Here is a 14,506-nt window from a genome sequence, read left to right as displayed (position 1 = left end):
CACCATGACAAAAATTAAGCAATGGCCACATTCCAGCATAGAATATCCAGCAGTGATTCTGCACATATGTGAAATGTTGTGATATTATGTTGCCCTTGCAGATTATATTCCCTCCATCCCTTGGCAGGTATGCAAGCAGACATGAGCTCTGTGGTCCATGTGTGACACAGGGAGGCTGGCGGATTGGGGCTAAGCAGTTTCTATGGCAACAGAGGATGAGCGATGCTGCGGTAAACAGTGAGGTGGCGAGCCTGGGGATGATGCCTGAAAAGGCTGTTTCTTCCTTGCTCTTCTCACGCTCTACCCTGCTGCTCCCATTGTCATGGCTACTGGACAGTCTTTGAGCTATGCCATTGTAAGGAAGGAAGCTAAAATCTAGTATCTCAGTCACACCGAGGCATGTAGGATTACACAGGCAGAACACAAGGCATATGTTCCCATCTTTTCAAGCAGTTGATAGACCCATTTCCTTTGACAGCACCTTTTATTCTCTATCATCCAACCACTAGTATCATAACATAATATCTTTGTGCTTTGGGACAGGTAAATATAGGGCCCAAAAAACCATTTTCCTTTGCAAAACCAGTACAAAGGATATGTCAGATTATCATTTTATTGGTACACTGTACAATTTTGATTGACTAGGGTGCTACATTTTTTTTTCTCCATAATATTTTTTTTCTCTCAAATAGCTACCATATGCACCAGAAAACTGTTCACAAGTAGAAAAATACAAAATCACATGTACACCACTCACCCATTTGTGAGGGGAAAGAATGTACAATGAAAAACATGTTGGAATTTAGAAAGCTATAGTACCTTTGGTGAAGAGAACTAAAAACAGTGGGGCAGGATTGATAAAAGCAGCATGAAATGACTTGAGAACTAAGCTGCCGTACCAAACACGGAGATAACAGAATTGCACATTTTTTGTCTTGTTCTTTTTCTAGGATTAAAAAAGAGGAGATCCAAGGTCCACAAGCAGAGCTGAAATACATTTGAGGAAAATCCTCACGGGTTTCACAGCTACTTTAGTATTCATCCAGTGCATCTTCAGTCCAGGGGAGACCAGTAGATAAAACAGGGAGGGCCATAAAAGCACTCCCAATATTTTCCTAGACAAAGAGATCCTATTCCAAACCTCTAGCACCTGGATGATGATGAGGATGATGACTATGCAGACTAATGGGAACTGGGATCATGTAGTTAAGGCTTGGGTTAACAACAACTCAGTGGGCATGTACATTACACAGTATGTTTCACACAGTAGAAGGTGTAATATTATGTCTAGTGATGTTTAATGACTGTATTACATATTACACAGTATGTTTCGGATGTCACTTTCTGGTCAAGCTGCAAAGCCGGAAGATCTACTTCTCTTCTTAAAATCAAATAATATTTTAAACCTAACCTTAACCACACTGCTAACCTTATTCCTAATCCTAACCTCAAATTAAGACCATAAATGTTGACAATATATCGCCAATTTTGATTTAGCAGCTTGGCCATATTTTCGGGAATCGTATGTTTCACACAATAGTAGATGTAATTTGTTAGTGACGTGAGTAAACTCTGAGAAGATGGTAAATACAGTAGAGGTGTGATTTCTATGGTTCTTTCAGAGCCTTTAGAGCAGTGGTCTGAACCGCAGATCAATTCACAATATCATCTGCCATCGATTTTCTGGTATATGAAGGCTTTGACAGCACGAGGCTGCCATTAGAGGAGGGATGGCTATATACATTTATTCCCACAGCAGGTGCTAAAGTTTGTAATTACAGAATTGTATGAAATATAAGCCACAGTGTGGTTGGCCTAGACATACAAAAGGAGACTGTCATTGAGACAGAAACAAGACATACAAATCAACACTCATACAAACACACAGTGGATGATATTGCCTGATGTCCAGTTGTAAAACTGAGCTGTCCAACGTTATCAACTGCCAAAGACAGGAGGGGCTACAGGAACTGGTACACTACATACACATTCACACACAACGACATATACATGCACTGTTTCAAACTGCCAAAAAGTGCTGTCTTGTGCCTGAACATTTCACACTGTTGGTTATCGCACCAACAAACGTGTTATCTGCATTGACTGCCATTTCAAAAGCAACGAAACCCTGAAGACAACCGTCTTCATCAGCACATAGTAATGTAGGTAGAACAGAAGGAGTTAAGGCCACATGGGAAAAATCAGGGTAAAAATTGTATCCAAGAAAAAAAGAAAAAAAAGGAAAGTAAAAGTGTTTACATCAGATACCATAAATGCATATCAATCCTTGCTATGTCAATTACCCCTACACACCCAAGAGTACAATGTCCCGCTTGTCTGTTTCAAGATGATGAGGTGTGACAAGATATGAAGCCCCTGGTCAGTAGATCACAGGTTGAGGGAGTATGTTCTACTTAGCAGGCATCATTGAGCTCCAGTGCTTTAGGGATCTATTCAATCCGCATTGCATCTTTACAGCGTGCTTGAAATTTAAAGGCCATGTTCCTGCTTTAGTGGGTACTGCATTCACTGTAAACGCTGCATATGTCTAAACGCTGCATATGTCTAAACGCTGCATATGTCTAAACGCTGCATATGTCTAAACGCTGCATATGTCTAAACGCTGCATATGTCTAAACGCTGCATATGTCTAAACGCTGCATATGTCTAAACGCTGCATATGTCTAAACGCTGCATATGTCTAAACGCTGCATATGTCTAAACGCTGCATATGTCTAAACGCTGCATATGTCTAAACGCTGCATATGTCGGCTCAATGGGAATTGACCTTCCATTTCTGCAACGCTTCAGCTTTATAGATTAAATAGTGTCCTTAGTGAAGGTCAGAAGCTTCACAATGGGCAACATTCTTTTCCGTTGATGGCCACCAGGGGGTAGGCATGCTCAGGTCCTGATGTCCAGCTAGGCCAGCCCGACTCCACCCATCAAAAGACGGAGCCACTGTGGTGGAAGTGGACAGTGATGGATCGCAATTACAGTAGTGTGCACATTTGGAAAGAAACTACAACAAAGGCCAGCTTTTGTTTGTGTCTGAAGGATGAAGGAGAGACAGTAGCAGGCCTACAACAATTTCAAGGCATCATAGATGCAAGAATATTCTCAAATGCAAAAATGTTTAGCCTCCAATAGGCTCTAATCATAGAATATCATACCCACTATATGTTTACTCTGAAGTGCTAATATTAGACACAGTTCATGTTCTCTCTCATGCCATCTATAAAATAGCAGGACATTTTAGTCATGGAGAAAAAGGGTATAAACCATCATAAGACACACATAAAAAACAACAGATATGATCCCTTTTTTAAACATATTTAGAGCAGGGCTCTCCAACCCTGTTCCTGGAGAGCTACAGTCCTGTAGGTTTTCACTCCAATACTGTTCCTGGAGAGCTACAGTCCTGTAGGTTTTCACTCCAACCCTATTTTAGCGCACCTGATTCTAATAATTAGCTGGTTGATAAGCTGAATCAGGTCTGTTACAACTGGCGTCGGAGTGAAAACCTACAGGAGGGTAGCTCCAGCAACAGGGTTGGAGTGAAAACCTACAGGACGGTAGCTCCAGGAAAAGGGTTGGAGTGAAAACCTACAGGACGGTAGCTCCAGGAAAAGGGTCGGAGTGAAAACCTACAGGACGGTAGCTCCAGGAACAGGGTCGGAGTGAAAACCTACAGGAGGATAGCTCCAGGAACAGGGTCGGAGTGAAAACCTACAGGACGGTAGCTCCAGGAAAAGGGTTGGAGTGAAAACCTACAGGAGGGTAGCTCTAGGAACAGGGTTGGAGAGCCCTGTTTATGTGTAACATTTAGGAGGTTAGCGTTTTCTGTCCCCTTGGAGCTAGGGCTGCAGTACCCTATTTGTCCTGTAGGGAGTGCAATTGCAGTTTTGAGCTGCATTATGCTCAGTCGCCTCTCCTCTACGGCCTGCTGTTGTTGAAGCTGGAGTTGTTGCTGCTGCAGCTCTCCTCATAGGTGGGAGGGGGTTCTGTAAGATCCACATACAAACCAGAGAAACAGACCGACTAATAGTAGGCCATTGTTCATTTATCATCATAATGACACAGAAGTGATTTACAGAATCAACTCCAGACAGGTTAAACTGTGTGTAGGAGCAGCAAGTGGTGACTAACTATGTAATAGTGCTGTATTAGGCAGAGGTAACTCACCATGTGGGTAGTCCCAGGTGCTGTACTCAGGGGGGAGTATGAGAGGACAGGACGTGGGTACTGGGGTGACGTTTCCCTCTGTGAAGAAAGGGATGGTGGACCCAGTGGACACACAGAACAGAGGCGCCGAGGTGTCGTCGGCACGGCGCTGGCTGGGGGGGAAAGCTGCACCGGGAGCGTAGCTAAATGCACTGGGGGACATGGTGGGGGGCTGGCCGGATTGGTCCTGCTGGGAGTGGCTCTTAGTGGGGATCTCCTCGCTGACTGAACCCCCTGCACCCAACTCCTCCTCCAGGTCCTCCTCAGCTGGGGGTGCGCTGGGGGTAACCCCTTCCAGGCCGGTGTTAGGGCTGATGGGTGTTGGGGCTGGGGTTGAAGGCATAGCTCGTGACGGGGTCAAGTTGACAGCGATGTTCCCGATGTAGATGGGTAAAGTGACAACCGTCTCAGGGGATTTTAGTGATACCTGTAGCGATCACAAAGACACAATGTTAATGTTAGATATCCTGTCATCCCAGGTGATCCTTTAAGTACAGTACTGACACAAATGGCTTTGCCATACTGTATGACGACCAAGACATCTGATCTGTTCAGATTACAATAGTTATAATCCCTGAACTCAAAAGAGACCTCATAAACTGAGCATGAATGACTTACAGCATACTACATGGCAGGTGCATTGGGTTAATGAGAGGATTACTACAGTATGATACTGTATGAGGAACATTGTCTGGTTCATATTGCAACTATAACTACAGAATGAAGAGTATGAGAATGGCTTACCAAGAAAAACTTCCAAAAGGACGTTTTAACCTCTAATTAGTCCTTTTGGAAGTTTTTCTTGGTAAGCAACTCTCATGATTTTTGTCATTGTTGTTGAGCACCCCTCCTTGCCTTTGTTTTCTGAAGCGCGAAGGGCCCACCTGAACTCTATAGAATGAACAACTGCTAAAACTCTGAAATACCACCTGTGAACAACATGCTGTACTCGGGCGGATGCCCATCAGAGCACTCGATAGAGGATGTTACTAACCTGGATGAAGTAGTCAATCTCTATGAGGCTGCAGCCGGCCAGGGCAGACTGGGGGAGGGGCGGTACGATGATCTGCTCTCGCCACTCAGCGTGTTTCCCCGCCTTCACTCCCGCCCCCTCTACCTCTGCTATGGTCCGCAGGTCATACAAAGCTCGTTTGGTCTTATAAGTCACTTTCTGAGCAAGAGAAAAGGAGGAGGGGTATCAGAGACAAGATCTACATCCAACAAACATACAGCCTAGAGTAAACAATACAGACAAACACTACAGATCAAATATTTACACTAAAAATACTCAAAAGTATATGTACAGCTGCACCTTTGCTGCTATAACAGCCTTCACTTTTCTGGGAAGGCTTTCCACTCGATGTTGGAACATTGCTGAAGGTACTTCCATTCAGCCACAAGAGCATTAGCGAGATCAGGTGTTCCAAAAGTGTTCGATGGGGTTGAGGTCAGGGCTCTGGGCAGGCCAGTCAAGTTCTTCCACACCAATCTCGACAAACCACTTCTGCATGGACCTCACTTAGTGCACGGGGGCATTGTCATGATGAAACAGGAAAGGGCCTTCCCCAGACTATTGCCACAAAGTTGGAAGCACAGAATAGTCTAGAATGTAATTGTATGCTGTAGCATTACAATTTTCCTTCAATGGAACTAAGGGACCTAGCCCGAACCATGAAAAACAGCCTCAGACCATTATTCCTCCTCCACCAAACTTAACAGTTGGCAATATGCATTCGGGCAGGTAGTGTTCTCCTGGCATCCGCCAAACCCAGATTCGTCTGTCGGACTGCCGGATGGTGAAGCGTGATTCATCACTCCAGGGAACGCATTTCCACTGCTCCAGAGTCCAATGACGGTGAGCTTAACACCACTCCAGACGACGCTTGGCATTGCGCATGGTGATCTTAGGCTTGTGTGCGGCTGCTCGGCTATGTAAACCCATTTCATTAAGTTTCTGACGAACAGTTCTTAAGCTGACGTTGCTTCCAGAGGCAGTTTGGAACTCAGTAGTGAGTGTTGCAACAGAGGACAGACAAATTTTACGCGCTACACGCTTCAGCATTCGGCGGTTTTGCTCTGTGAACTTGTGTGATCTACTACTTCGCGGCTGACCCATTGTTGCTCCTAGACGTTTCCACTTCACAATAACAGCACTTATAGTTGACCGGGGCAGCTCCAGCAGGGCAGAAATTTGATATACTGACTTGTTGGAAGACAGTGCCACATTGAAAGTCACTGAGCTCTCCAGTAAGGTCATTCTACTGCCAATGTTTGTCTATGGAAATTGCATGTCTGTGTGCAAAATGTTATACAACTGTCAAGCAACAGTGTGGTTGAAATAGCCGAATCCAGTAATTTGAAGGGGTGTCCACATACTTTAGTATATATAGTGTATCAGCATTTGATCAGAAGTTACACTAGTAGCAACATGAAACCGTGAGACCGTGGTCGTGTGGTACCTGTATGAGACTGGCCAGCACGCAGCCCGTGTCCTTGCCTGACTTGTTGTGGATCTCAGTGGCTAGTCTGATGATCTGGCCTGGTGTGTATCCCCTCAGGTCACTGCAAGCCTTCAGCATGAGGGTGCCCGTCTTCACCAGGAGATAGCTGAATCTCTTAGTGGTCACAGCATAACTTGGTTGCTGGGGAGAAGCAGTCATAGGAAGGGTCAAACAACCAGTTCTGAGGGACAGATGAACAGAGCGTAGTAACAGAAATAAGAGCTAGGGGGAAGACCTCTTGTAATCTTTAATTATGGATGAGAAAGTGGTTTTATTGCGCTCATCGTGCAGAAATCAAATCCCATAACTATCAAACAAAATAAGGCATGATCAAATAAGTGGGCACTCTACAGGTAGTCAGTCCACTGTTCTCTTCAGAAATATATACTGTTCCAGTACACAGTCTATAGCCAAGTACTATATATACACACCACCGTTCAAAAGTTTGGGGTCACTTAGAAGTGTCCTTGTTTTTGAAAGAAAAGCAATTTTTTTAATCCATGAAAATATGGATTAAAAAAAACATTGTTCACGTTGTAAATGGCTGTTGTAGCTGGAAACGGTTGATTTTTAATGGAATACCTACATAGGCGTACAGAGGCCTATTATCAGCAACCATCACTCCTGTGTTCCAATGGCACAGTGTGTTTGCTAATCCAAGTGTATTCTTTTAAAAGTTTAATTGATCATTATAAAACCCTTTTGCAATTATGTTAGCACAGCTGAAAACTGTTGTTTTGATTAAAGAAGCAATAAAACTGGCCTTCTTTAGACTAGTTGAGTATCTGGAGCATCAGCATTTGTGGGTTCGATTACAGGCTCAAAATGGCCAGAAACAAAGAACTTACAAAGAAACTCGTCAGTCTGTTCTTGTTCTGAGAAATTAAGGCTATTCAATGTGAGAAATTGCCAAGAAACTGAACAAGGCAATGTGATGGTCTGGGGTGCTTTGGTGGTGGTAAAGTGGGAGATTTGTACAGGGTAAAAGGGATTTTGAAGAAGAAAGGCTATCACTCCATTTTGCAACGCCATGCCATACCCTGTGGACGGCGCTTAATTGGAGCCAATTTCCTCCTACAACAGGACAATGACCCAAAGCATAGCTCCAAACTATGCAAGAACTATTTAGGTAAGAAGCAGTCAGCTGGTATTCTGTCTATAATGGAGTGGCCAGCACAGACATCGGATCTCAACCCTATTGGGCTATTGTGGGAGCAGCTTGACCGTATGGTACGTAAGAAGTGCCCATCAAGCCAATCCAACTTCAGGAAGCATGGGGCGAAGTATTTTTCCTATTCATATATTCATTTTCCTATTCGTATATTTCCTATTCATTTTGCAACTAATTTCATGTATATTTTCATTGAAATGACTGCATAATAACACAAGTTCAGACAGTGAGACAGTGCTGAGACATTGGTGACTGGTGGTCTTTACCTCAATGTCGGGCACTTGATTGAGGTTGAGCAGGTTGAGTAGGTAGAAGGGCTTCTGGGACTTGTAGTCCTTGGAGAAGCGCGGTGTGTCTATGACGACTCTCACACGGTAAACAATTTTCCCAAAGGGCCCTTCAAAGGAGGTTGGGGCAGCCACTGAGTTGGACAGAGACAAACACAGTTATTAGACAGAGCGAGATTGACCACAGAGAGTTTAAGATTGTATACTAAATGTAACTCTTGGACATAAATCATTTCACAATATCAACTGCTACAGCAGCAACATAGACCACAGCTGTGTCATTTCTTTCATAAAGCCTCTGCTGTCTGCAGGTGAAACCTATAAATGGGAATACGAGATTCTGACCAAAACAGGGTGGCAGTCTAAAATGGTGGCTGGTCAGTGTGTGTACTTTATCAGAGGAGGGCTAGTCAGTGCTTAGTCTGAGCAGTGGGAAGCAGATAGATCAGGACAGGGGGACAGATACTCAGGGCTCCTAGCAGCGCTGTCACTAAGTGTCTGTGCCTATCTGTCTGATCTGCACAAATCCCCTCCTAACAGGACAGGGGGAGGACAGAGTTTATTTACAGACTTCCGAAAGGACAGAGGATAGAGGAGGAGAGATGGAGGAACGGAAACTGAAGAAGAGAAAGACAAAAATAACAATTCTGAGAGGTTGGACGAAGAGAGGAAATGGAGAATGGTAGGATGAAGGTTAGTACAAAAAGAGATAGAGATGAGAGGATGGATCAGAGTCTCAGAGAAAGACCTTGGAAAACATGTTATCTGCAATCTGAATACATTTACAAATGTCATACTGGGTTAAAGAAATGTTCATACTGAATATCCATCTCCTGTATTCAGCTCATAAAGCACGACAGGTGCTGATACATTCAAATTGGAATGTATTGTGTCCAATGTCATGCTTTTAACAAAATACATTATAGGATTTTCCTATGAATCATTGGAATAAATAGATAACGCAAAATGGAAGACTTATGAAGGACAGAGTTGCATACAGAACACACAATTCAGTCTCTCACATTCTCAATATTATCAATTCCAATTCAGCCCTCCTCCTCTTGTAGCTCTTTCCTGCAGACAAATGACCAAATCATCCTCTAGTGGCCTCACGGGTGGAATGTTATTAATATAAAAACCTGCCAAAAATCTGGTGTTTCTATGTCAAACGGTTTTGTTATATTTCAGTCTTCTGTGGTGTATATAAAGTGTAATATTGGGCTGCAAACTAAAAATGTAATACATTTCAACTCTATATCTGACATGGTACAGGTGTCTTCTTTTTTTTAAGCCCATAACCATAAGTGTTAGGTGTATACTTTTTTTTCCAAAGTAGATTTGTTTAAGACTAACCTGATTTAGCCCACTGCAGTAAAAGGTTAAATGATCATGTCAGCAGCGGGTGCTTCACAGGGGAATTGCCTGCTGTCAAAAAGGATTAGTGAGTAGCAGCAGTCTGGGTGCAGAAGGCTTGGCAGAACAGACACAGATAGGCTCCTGGCCAGAGGGAACACAGCACCAGGCCAGCCACATCTCCCTAAGGAAAGAGTGGCTGGCTGGCCTCTTCTACCACTTGCTCCTCTTCTCCAGCCTCCTCCACAGAACCAAGGGCTCCTTTTTCAAGTCTTTACTTTAAGTGTTTAAGTACATTCAACAATCTTCACAGTACGAACACCAGTTTTAATGTAGCATCCCATTTGGAGGCGCTATTAAATGTGGATTTTAAAGCCTCCCCTGTCAGCCCCTAACCTGACAACCAGCAGGGGGCACTTCCACTGGGACACGCGGCTCAATTAAGTGCCTGGATGATTCAATCATCAGCTCTGTAATTATCATGTATTCTGTTGCCGTTCTGTTGACGACGGGGGAAGGAGGGACGTGGAGAAGGGAGGGCAGCAGGGTGATTGCAGGGGGCCCACAATGAGCAATTAAATAGTGACAGCACCACGGGACTAAAGGACTATATATAGACAGAGTGTGGCCTAATAGACAGACAACCACTGCACTGTCTGTGCCCTCACACCTGCATGTACTCGAGTTCACAGCCCAGTCAAAAGCATTCCGGAGAAAACAAGGAATAGCATTCTACATGTCATGTGTTACGACACAAAGGAGTGTCTGTAGGGACATGATACGTCTCTAGGCTACTGGCACTTGTTTGCTTGGCCTTTGTGTTAGTCCTTGACCAGGGGTGACTAACATGGCCTACTTTGACATATATCACCCACTTAGACAGGAGATGTTGGCTGACAAGGGGGGCTGGCTGACTGAGGCAGTTACGATTAAATTGCATGTAGCACAAGTGTAGAGACATTAGTTTCAATAGTGTACCCTACTTCTGATATGAAAAGGCATTTCTTTATTTACCTGAACAAACTGTACTGAACGTTCTTATACCATTCATAATGCTATATTATCCAGTCCAATTGTTTCATTGTTAGACATTGAGCCAAGGGCCCTAAGCAATACTACAAAAGCAACACACACTGTGCCTATTCAGAAACTTCACACTATCAGTGGTTATACCTGAAAACAAGATTCCTTAAAAAAGTCACCAACACTTCAGCTGTAGTGTACTGACAAAAATATTGATATGGACCTCAATGTAGTTGACATGGAGGAATGCAGTTCAACAGGTTTTCCAGACGTATCCCAAACTTACCTGGGATGACAAATTGGAAAGGGAAACTGTGCTCGCCAGCTGCCAGGGTACCTGTAAGAGATAGAGATAGCTTGGTCAGATAGACAGGCAAAATCACATTTAGACAGACAGACATGTACAGACACAACGCGCAAGGTAGACTAGTGGCCAGTCTAAGGCCTTGATTCAATCAGATCAAGCGTTAACAGGCGATATCTGACACCCGCAACGCTGGTGTTTTGGCGGTGTCGGAGGTGTAACTGCATTAGAGCTGTCAAATCAGAGCGGCTGCTCGCGTGGTCATTGCCACAAAGCCAAAAGTGTCCCACTCACGTTAGAAGTTCAGAACAGGAAAGTGTAGGATATATAGAAATAATGACACTCAAATAAAAAATCATTCAACTAAATAATGAGGATTTCTATCAGCCTAATTGAGGTGTAGATTACATCTCATATGCAGTGTTTGAACTTGTAAACAAGGCTGCATGGGATTTCTCTTAATGCGATACTGTGTAGTCAATGGCAATGTCTGCTTTAGGTATAATGCCAGGAGCCGCTTGTGCATTTGACAGCTCTAATGCAGTTCCACCTCCGACATCACCAAAACAACCGCGGATCTGATAGAATCGATCCCTAAATATTCAACAGCTCTCACAATGGTGTACAATAAGGAACTATGTTTTTCACTCTGCTTTTCTAGATCAGCCCACTGTGACATTTCAGCACAAAGGTGTGCAAGTACGATGTGTGTGTGTATGAACAGCTCAGTGGGTAACCATGGAGATCCCTAGGTTAAGCACCACACCTGCAGGGCTGAGGGTTCACCTACAATCTTTAAAAAAAAAGTGCTATCTAGAACCAAAAAGGGTTCTTTGCCTGTCCCCATAGGATAACCCTTTAAATAACCTCATGGAACCCAAAAGAGTTATACCTGGAACCAAAACAGGTTCTACCTGGAAACAAAAAGGGTTATACTATGGGGACAGCCTCAGAAACCTTTTGGAACCCTTTTTTTGTATTTAAGTGTGTACTTTCCCACTGAGTGAGGTTTATGTGATAAACCAACAACATTGTTCAACTGCAGTTCCAGAGACATCATTTCACTTCTGATAATACAACTTCAGTTTTTGAAAGTTTTGTGGGAATACACTCATATTTCACTCATAATGTGGCTTTAAAGGACATTGTGCCAATGGAGGCGATAAACCAAGAGATACTGTAGGTTTCATAATATAGAAAACCTTGTAGACATTAAAGCCTCTCTGGCCATTAATTCCCTCATAAGCCGACAGTCCAATTAAAATTGTTCAGATAGCAGTGTTCGTTCACTGCATCAAGACGTCAATGTGTTTTCCGTTTGTCTCCATTTCCTAAAGGGGAGGCGCTCAGGGATTTCCACGTTTTCATTTAAATCACTTGTTTACTGTTAGAGGAAGCATCTCTGTGCAAGAAAAGGCAAGGGTGTAGTAGCCACATTCTTCCACCTTCTCTCGCTCTCTCTTTTTCACTCAACTCTGTAGAGAACCAGTCTCCACATGCCGCTGAGAGAAAGTACAGTACAGTGAAACTTTAAAAAAGTTGATGGGGCTGTATTTCAAATGAGCTCTAGGTGATAGACAGAGCCGTCTACTGCAGTTCAAGACAGTTGAAAACACGTACAGCCTTCTAGCTATGCAACAATATAGAGCAGTTGTATTATAAAGATCTTTTCACCCCCAGTTTGGTACAGTTCAACATATATTATGATGACCTTTTGTGATGTTTTTGTTAGTTTTGGAGTTTTGATAGGATTTTGTCGACTGTTTGGGCACACAGCATTTTTTCTCAAGGGCCAGCCGAAGTTTGGAAGCCGAAGTCTACGCCCCTTCGTCCATGATTGGTCAACCGTAGGGGTGACATGAGTTTCCGCTTCTTGACGATTCAGCCCGAAACTCAGTGTGGATTCAACATGGCGAATGACAACTTCGAGCATTGATTGACTGAGGAGGTACAAAAGTACCTTCACCAGTACGATTCTAGTCATTCATTATATAAATACCAGCATGTAAATGCCAATTCATGGAGGGAGATTGTGGAGACGCTGGGGCCAACCCAACCACTTGTTTGAAAAAGTGGAGTTGGGTTTGCGACAAGTTCGTCAAGGCAAAGAAAAGAAACAAGGGCCGCAGTGGAGATGCCGGTGGATACGCTACTCCAGAAATGTTGCTGCTGGCTTGTTTGGCACATTTAGCATGGGAAGACTGAAAGCAACATGCCGTCTCACCAAAGGATGGTGTATGTTGTTGTATTTTCTATTGTAGTCAACGAAAATAGTAGCCATGCTTTGCTAACAATAGCTAGCGCTATCTACTTGGCTGGCTAATTGCTAGATAGCCTAGCAGCATACTCGTGCAGGGAAAGCAAGTCAACTAACAAAACTAAAGATCTTTAAAACTTTTGATCAAACATAATTTTGTCATAGAAAGAAAATCATAAGCTTCCCAAATTGGTAACACCAAAGTCAAAGTTCGGTAGCAAGGTCCAGTTAGGCAAAATGTTGCAAACGTTTGAGCAGAGATGTGTAGCTAGGCCAGGCCTACTCAACTCTGCTCAAAATTTTGCAACATTGGTATTGGTATTTTATTAGGATCCCCATTAGCTGTTGCAAAAGCAGAAGCTACTCTCCTGAGGTCCACACAAAGCATGAAACATAATACAGAATGACATAATACAGAACATCATTAGACAAGAACAGCTCAAGGACAGAACTACATACATTTTGAAAAAGGCACACGTAGCCTACATATCAATACATACACACAAACTATTTAGGTCAAATAGGGGAGAGGCGTTGTGCCGCGAGGTGTTGCTTTACCTTTCTTTTAAACCAGGTTTGCTGTTTATTTGAGAAATATGAGATGGAAGGAAGTTCCATGCAATAAGGGCTCTATATAATATTGTACATTAATATAGTCTATTGTAGTCTCGGTTAATGATTTTTGACATTCATTAATCTTTTGGATGTGTACTAAATAGCCCTCTACTTTTTTATTTAAGACACAAACACCAGTGAATGGAGACAGCACCTGGTTTTGTTCTCTGCGCCCCAGCACAGCCTGTTCACCGGCCCCATGCACTACCTCTACCCCCAGTACTGACTGGTGGTCGGCTCCCAGTCCATCTCCCGCACTGAGTTGCAGTGCGGAATTAGAAACATCTCCATACTGGACCTGGGAAGCTCTATCCTGGGCCCACCTCCAAGACCTACTCCACCTATTCCACAGAGCAGCAGCAGTAGTTCTGTAGCAGGGGTGTGAGAAGAAGGGAGAAAACAGCTGCAGCCCACTCACATAGGCATTGATTGAAGACAATTCTCAAGATCTCCGAGCATGTCTTGTTCGCAATGTTGTGTGTCTCACATGTCTGTTCATAAGACACTGTTTTACTATTGTTCCGAAATATTTATATGGCTCATAAATATTTGTATCTACACTCTTGACACTTCATATTTCACCCTTTTGTTGTTTATATGTCTGTTCATAGCAGCCACTGTTGTACTACTGTTAAGAAATATGTATATTCAGAAATATTTGTAACTATACTGACACATTTTATTCCATAGACACTTGTTTACATGTCTGTTCTCAGCAGAGACTTTTGTACTGTGGTTTACTTTCAGAAGCAATAATAAAGGTTTATTTGT

The 14,506-nt window shown here is 43.3% G+C and overlaps 1 protein-coding gene across 1 annotated transcript in view; it reads right to left on the bottom strand.

Moving 5' to 3' along the window:
* Window positions 1-465: 465 nt before the first annotated feature.
* Window positions 466-14,506, bottom strand: part of LOC129864093 (arrestin domain-containing protein 1-like) — a 50,888-nt gene continuing 36,847 nt past the window's right edge. The window contains exons 3-8 of the mRNA XM_055936690.1: window positions 10,846-10,896; window positions 8,163-8,317; window positions 6,684-6,866; window positions 5,219-5,395; window positions 4,186-4,651; window positions 466-4,004 (exon numbers count right to left, since the gene is read on the bottom strand). Coding sequence (XP_055792665.1) covers window positions 3,937-4,004; window positions 4,186-4,651; window positions 5,219-5,395; window positions 6,684-6,866; window positions 8,163-8,317; window positions 10,846-10,896 — 1,100 coding nt within the window. The 3' untranslated portion in view covers window positions 466-3,936. The remainder of the gene's footprint in view (window positions 4,005-4,185; window positions 4,652-5,218; window positions 5,396-6,683; window positions 6,867-8,162; window positions 8,318-10,845; window positions 10,897-14,506) is intronic.

Source organism: Salvelinus fontinalis, chromosome 10 (assembly GCF_029448725.1).
Source record: "Salvelinus fontinalis isolate EN_2023a chromosome 10, ASM2944872v1, whole genome shotgun sequence".
Taxonomy (NCBI): domain Eukaryota; kingdom Metazoa; phylum Chordata; class Actinopteri; order Salmoniformes; family Salmonidae; genus Salvelinus; species Salvelinus fontinalis.
This window is presented reverse-complemented; position numbering and strand designations above follow the sequence as displayed.